At 41.1% G+C, this 6,000-nt stretch overlaps 1 protein-coding gene across 1 annotated transcript; it reads right to left on the bottom strand.

The window, feature by feature from the left end:
• Positions 1–997: 997 nt before the first annotated feature.
• LOC7472508 (protein SCARECROW-like) lies at positions 998–5,413 on the bottom strand. Its single transcript, XM_024587528.2, has 2 exons — positions 2,264–5,413; positions 998–1,655 (listed from the first exon to the last, which is right to left on the bottom strand). The coding sequence occupies exons 1-2, from the start codon at positions 4,210–4,212 to the stop codon at positions 1,136–1,138; spliced, it is 2,469 nt and encodes an 822-aa protein (XP_024443296.2). The 5' UTR covers positions 4,213–5,413; the 3' UTR covers positions 998–1,135.
• Positions 5,414–6,000: the final 587 nt, after the last annotated feature.

Raw genomic sequence — 6,000 nt, 5'->3', positions numbered from 1 at the left:
CTCCATTAAGATATGCTTAAAGAATTGGTTATCTTAATTGACAGAATGGAGGAAAGGAACCTGCACCAAAGCGCAAAATTGGAATTAGAAGAAAACGCATGACAAGCTCTAATTGCTAGGGCCAAAAGTAACTAGCCTAGTGCGCCATGAATTCAAACCAGAAAGGAAGGGGGAATCGCACTCCTAGTTCTAACAAAACCACCTTAAAGGAACCAATTCGACCCTTTCTAACCGAGCTAGGTTAGAAGCTATGGAAGCATGGAAAACTGGTGAAGCTTTGGACGTTTGTGCTCTAAAGGATAAAACCATCATTAAGGATTTCGTATTCACCAAAAGAAATTCTATGGGTTTAGGATTAGTTTTGCCTAACAAAGCAAACCTTATAGGATTTCCATTATGAGACATATTTCCTTTAAATATGTGCTTTAAGCCTGTTTTTCTAACCATATGAAATCTGTGTTATGTGATTTATTTTTTTTATTATTATTATTGTGATTCCTTTTAGATGGTAATTAAGGATAACGAACCCAATTTTGGTCTTGTATTTGTAAGTTCATAGGCTGTTCAAGTCCACATCAAGCCCCTTTTCTAAGTTTGGGATGTCATGGAACGGTATCAGGTCAACATTCACTTCAACTCCATGAGACCTTAATTTGGCGTGTCTTATGGACATGTTAAACCGTGATGTTTTTTAAGGCAAACCCCCTCGTGAGGACGCAAGTTCTTACATGAAAGATTATACCATTGATATTTTCCAGTTCCCTTAGCTATACATTTTTTAATTTTTAGAGAAATCTCAACATATTTTTATTTTTTTTCTTGATTAATGTATCAATTGATAAAAATTAGTTTTAATTAACAAAAATGTTAAATAGTCACTTGAAATTTGCGTGTTTTTTTCATAAAAATTATGTGAATTTACTTGTAATTAACTTATACGCGGAAAACGGATGAAATTTTTTTCTTGAAAAAAAAGCATCTGGTTAATCTACATGACGAATAAAAACTCTGCAAGCTTTTTATATCCATAGTCCAATGTAGAAGACAAATGGGATGGAGACAAAAAGGTTTAATTCATGCTGTTTGGTAACAACATTGAAAAGTAGGCAAGCAAATTAACCAGATAGCTAGCTAGCTAGGCAGTGACAAAGCGGTGGTGGTGGTGTTGTTGTTGTTGTTGGTGGTGGTGGTGGTGGCGAGGGGTGGTAGTAGCAGTTTCAATAGTAACGTGAAAAGGCCTCCAGGCAGAAGCAGTGAGCAAGCAAAGGTCTTTCCAACCAAGCTTGAGGGTGCCATTATCCTCCACTAATGTATAACCATCAGAGGGGAACATGCCAAGGAGCAAAGTGGCTTGTGTAGCAGCATTCCCAGCAAGAGAGATGCCTTTGAACCCGGACTGTTGTAGTTTTTCCCTCCAGTTGTGGAACTTGACATCCCCACTTCTGGAAGGACCTCCCACGGCCAATACATTGCGTATCTCTCTGGAGAGCAACTGCTGCTCCACTACATGCCTCTCCTCACTCTCCTCCCCATAGCTTGCTCCCAAGGAGTCGAACAGTGCGGAGTAGTAGTGTATGGCCTCCACAAACCTTCCCAGGAAGGATCCCGCATGGCTTAGGTCCTGTTCTACCACAGTCACTACTTTTGGTGCCAACCTGCAACAGAATCCATCCACCCCATCCCATTAGCGACCACGAGCGTGGTGCATGCTAAATTAATTTATCCATAACCTAGCTTAACTAGCTCAACATGGATAATGGAACGGTTAATATTGGCTGGCTGGGGCTGGCTCTTAATTTAAATTTATGTGTATACTGTAGTAACAAAATAGAGTATATGTGGATATCAAATCATGCACTAAATCTCATTGCAAATTCAAGATAATATGATTCATTAATCCAATACTTCCAAAATCATATCTACTAGTACAAGAAAAATAATAAATTTGAAGTCATTATCATTAGCATCTACCCTTTTGATGTATAGAATATAATATGAAAACAAAACTTTTTATTAGCTGATAAGCTCCAGCTTGCTCCTACAATATATATATAGGAAAATGTGTCTGTGTTATAAGTCAAAAAGAAATGCTTTTTTGTATAAGAAAAGAAAATCACAAGGAAAGAGAGGAGGAGAATGAGATCAGACTATATATTATGAACCCTTTTTTAGGTATGGGATCTCGTGTTATGATCTTGTGAGTAAGTAATAATACTTAGGACGTAGTCAGAGATGATGATGATGATGATGATTAAGTTAATACCTTTGCAACAGACAAAGCATATTTGTATCGGAACCGGTGACATCGTAGAGCGAGTGTTGCAACCAGTGGACGGCCACAGCCTCCCTCTTGCTCACATTAAGCCTCTCCGGCTCCAAATTTCCAACCTTTTCGGCCACTGGAATGAACTCAAAGGGAAGTCCCAGTTTGTGTGCGAAATCAGACAGACGTTTCCCCGTTGCTTCAAGAGCCTCCAAAGAGGTCCCCAGCCCGGTCAAGCGGACATATGGTGGTCCACCTGGCCTAGATGCTAGGATATGAAATAGCCCAGGCCACTGCAAACCTTGCATGACGTCCAGATCTATGATGTGGACTCTCTCTTCCCTTTCAAACGCTTCTTGTATCGCTTGGTTGGCTGTGAAATGAGAGAACTTGACGAAAGGGCCAATCCCATTGAACACCTGAAAGGCCGAAGCCATCTTCTGGGTATGGCTTTGGGGCATTGAAGGAAGCGTGGCGTATATCCCCAAGCAAGAGCTGACCAGCCTTGCTGACATAGCCTCCGAGAAGTAAGCAGCCACTCGCTGCGCTGAAGTTCCAAATGGCGTCGACAGCTCCGAGATCTCAAGTAGCATCTTATTAGCTTCCTCAAAATTATCAGCGGAGACGGCCTCCGCGCATTGGAGCAGTAAGGTCAGAAGGTGCAAGCCTTCTTCGTCTCTCTTTTGCTGCCGCATCTCTTCTTTCTTATCTCGGCTGGCTGCTGCTGATGAAGAGGGAGGGGATGTGCTGCTGCTTACCTGTTCTGTCTCCGCAGAAGATGATTTTTCCTGCTGCTGATCTTGTGCTTGCTGTTGTGGAGGTTGTCCTTGATTTAATGCTAGAATAGTTGGTGTAACATTGGAAGTAGAAGAAGGGCTCTCTTGTTGCTTCTGCTGCTGTTGTTGCAGATGCTGATCATGATGAACAAGGTGGATTTGTGGCTGCTGGTGTTGCTGTTGGATGTTTGGTTGGCAGATGATGAGAGGTGGCGTCGGTCCCCAGTTAGAGTAGTGACTAACATGTGAAGAAACTGGAGGAGCTGAATTAGAGACGATATTGTCAAGATCAAGAGTGAGCCCAGAATTAGAGGCATGACCTTGATTGCAACGCCTCTGGGTCTGAAGCGGTAATGGTACTGTTGCGGCTGCCTCCTTATTCCTACTCCTCTCCACCGGGAGAATATTGGGCGGGATTATTGGGTCTGTCAAAGACCGGAGCCTGTACTCGAGGAGGGAGGCCAGATTGGGGTTGCAAGGGTAGATGATCTCCCTCACGTTCTGAATGAGCTGAGGAATGGACACGTTGGTGGAAGTGTGGAGTAGGTCCTTTATGAGGCCATCAATCCAAGCAGTGGCGGATGTGGCATCTTCCATGGAAGCTGAAGCAAGAGTACTAGTAGTAGGAGCAGTAATAGAGGTAGTGATGAGGCCGGGCGGTGGATCGGCGGCAGCGTTTGATCGGATATTGTTTCTTTTTATTTCAGCTGGAGGGAACAAGGGTAGACCAGAGAAACCACAGACGGCTGGGAGTTGGGATTGGGTGTGGGTGTCGTTGCAGCTAGTAATTAAGTTGGTGGAAAGTACTGTAGGAGACAAGAACTCAGAAACAGACAGAGAAGCAGACACGCCTGACGTAATTGCTGTCAAGTTCGTGGAAGAAGGTAGCATAGAAGTCATAGTAGAGTAGTTGAGGACTGGATATAAGATTGAGTTGGGGTTATTAGGGTTAATATTATTGTTGTTGGAACAACTTGTAAAAGAAGAGGCACCAGTACTTCTAGTCATACCAATAACATCATCATCATCATCGTTGTTGTTGTTGTCTGATATTGAAAGTGAATAGACGTTGGTGCTACTGATGATGTTACCTCGAGATAACCTCTGATGATTTTGGGGAGTAATCGCTGATTGCACTTCCATCATCTCAGAAGCCATCCTCTTCCTCAACATCTTCCCACCTGCTGCTTTTACTTGTACTGCTAATGATATTGGTGTGGGTGTGGGGTGTTTGCTGCTGTTGGTAGTGTTGTTGCCACCGTTGGTAAGCTGCAGGGAGGCACTTGTCAATGAAGCAGTACTACTGGTGGTGTCGTTATTGCTCTAGGTACCACTGTTTTTATATAGTATTGCTGTCGCTATTAATGCTGGCGCTGTTGATATGACGGAGCAAAGATGAGGCAGCTGCCATTTTGAACCAATACACTATACTAGTAATAATAGAAGTAGTAGTGAAGGCAGCAAATACAAGAGAACCAGGAGAAGATGATTATGAGGAGATGATAGGCCTCGACTGGTTCTTCTTGATCTTCGTAGATAATATTATAAGGAGATAATTAAATACTTGGAAAGAAAAGGAAGAATTTGAAGTTGCTGTCAAATGATGTGTGTGTGTGTGTGTGGATTCTTAAATCTTGCAACATGCATGCTAGCTAAGCCCAAAAACAGTACCTACACGACCTCCGATAACTTTTTGTTACTAGAAATTTCTTCGATCGGCTAATGGTGCTGCTGCTTGCTGAAATTTAATTGTTTGAGTAAGTGGATTTAAAATGGCAAGTATGGCGTAGTCTTCTTGCCTTTTGGATGCTTCTGATCATGAGTCTTCTCGCAAATGAGAAACATTGAAAAGGTAACTTGAATGGGAGCATGCAGTACTACTGGTAGCCAGGAGGGGATGGAACTGTGTGTGTAATGTCTATGTACGTACGTATGGGAGGTGCTGCTCCTCAGCTGCTAGCTGCTAGCTGCTTGTGGGCGATGGAAATATGGGTGGTTAATTGCGGATGGCATTTAGTAAGGTGTCCTTCATGTGTGTGTATTGTATATATATGTGTGGAGATCAACGAGCATGTTCATGGATTTAATTAATTCTAGCTAGCTTGGTCACGATATGAGCATATGGCAAGGCAAAGGGGACATGCATGTTGTTGCTGTTTCTTGTTAATAATGGGCATTTAATAATATTAAATGCAAATGTTAGTTGCAGGGAGAGCAGACAGAGGGGGGGAGAGATGGGCTGGCATGGTGAATGCATCTAACAGCACAAAGGCTAGAGCAGAGCAGCATTGTTGGGGTTGATGGGATTTTTGTTTGTAGGTCGTCGTTGCTTGTTTGACATTTTCCAGTCACATTCCCATCAACGGCTATTTCTATGATCCTCGTAATTAATTTATACCACTCCTACGCTAGCTAATGCATGTCCAATCTATATTAATTATTATATTTCTTTTCTATTTAATCCATGTCAATCAACCACGTTTACCAATGACTAATCTCTCTCTTATTTCATCCATCTCTCTCTTCCTTCCTGTTAATGAGATTGATTGACGAATTTCCTTCTAAAGCTAAGAGAATCTTTGAGATTTCCCTAAAGTATATCATAATTGATTATAACATTTCTTTTCAATAAAAGGAAAATGGTAATTTCATTATAATTATATCACTATTTTTATTATGCATCCAGACAAAGCATAACTAGCTTTTTGACAAAAAAAAAAAAACAATTAAAGTATAAAATAGTCTTTTGGACATCAATAAATAGTCTTGTTGATGATTTAAAAGACAAAGAAAATCCACTAAAAATCCTAAACCCTACACTATTTATATAACAATTGATCATCACATCTTACGTACACACACATGTAATCCTAGTCATGATCATTAATCAATAAGGAAATTGTTTGCATTATAAGGTTATATATGCTGATGAAAGATCTAATTAAAAATATTAATCATTAT

Source organism: Populus trichocarpa, chromosome 16 (assembly GCF_000002775.5).
Source record: "Populus trichocarpa isolate Nisqually-1 chromosome 16, P.trichocarpa_v4.1, whole genome shotgun sequence".
NCBI lineage: Eukaryota > Viridiplantae > Streptophyta > Magnoliopsida > Malpighiales > Salicaceae > Populus > Populus trichocarpa.
Note: the sequence above shows the minus strand (reverse complement) of the source record. Positions and strands in the feature narration are given on the sequence as shown.

What these genes read in the sequence shown, in the direction of transcription:
- LOC7472508 (XM_024587528.2), bottom strand. Translation starts at nt 4,212, where the DNA reads ATGTTGAGGAAGAGGATGGCTTCTGAGATGATGGAAGTGCAATCAGCG. An exon ending in ATGCTTTGTCTGTTGCAAAG is followed by an intron (nt 1,656 to 2,263) that starts GTATTAACTTAA and finishes ATTCTGTTGCAG; the next exon opens with GTTGGCACCAAAAGTAGTGA.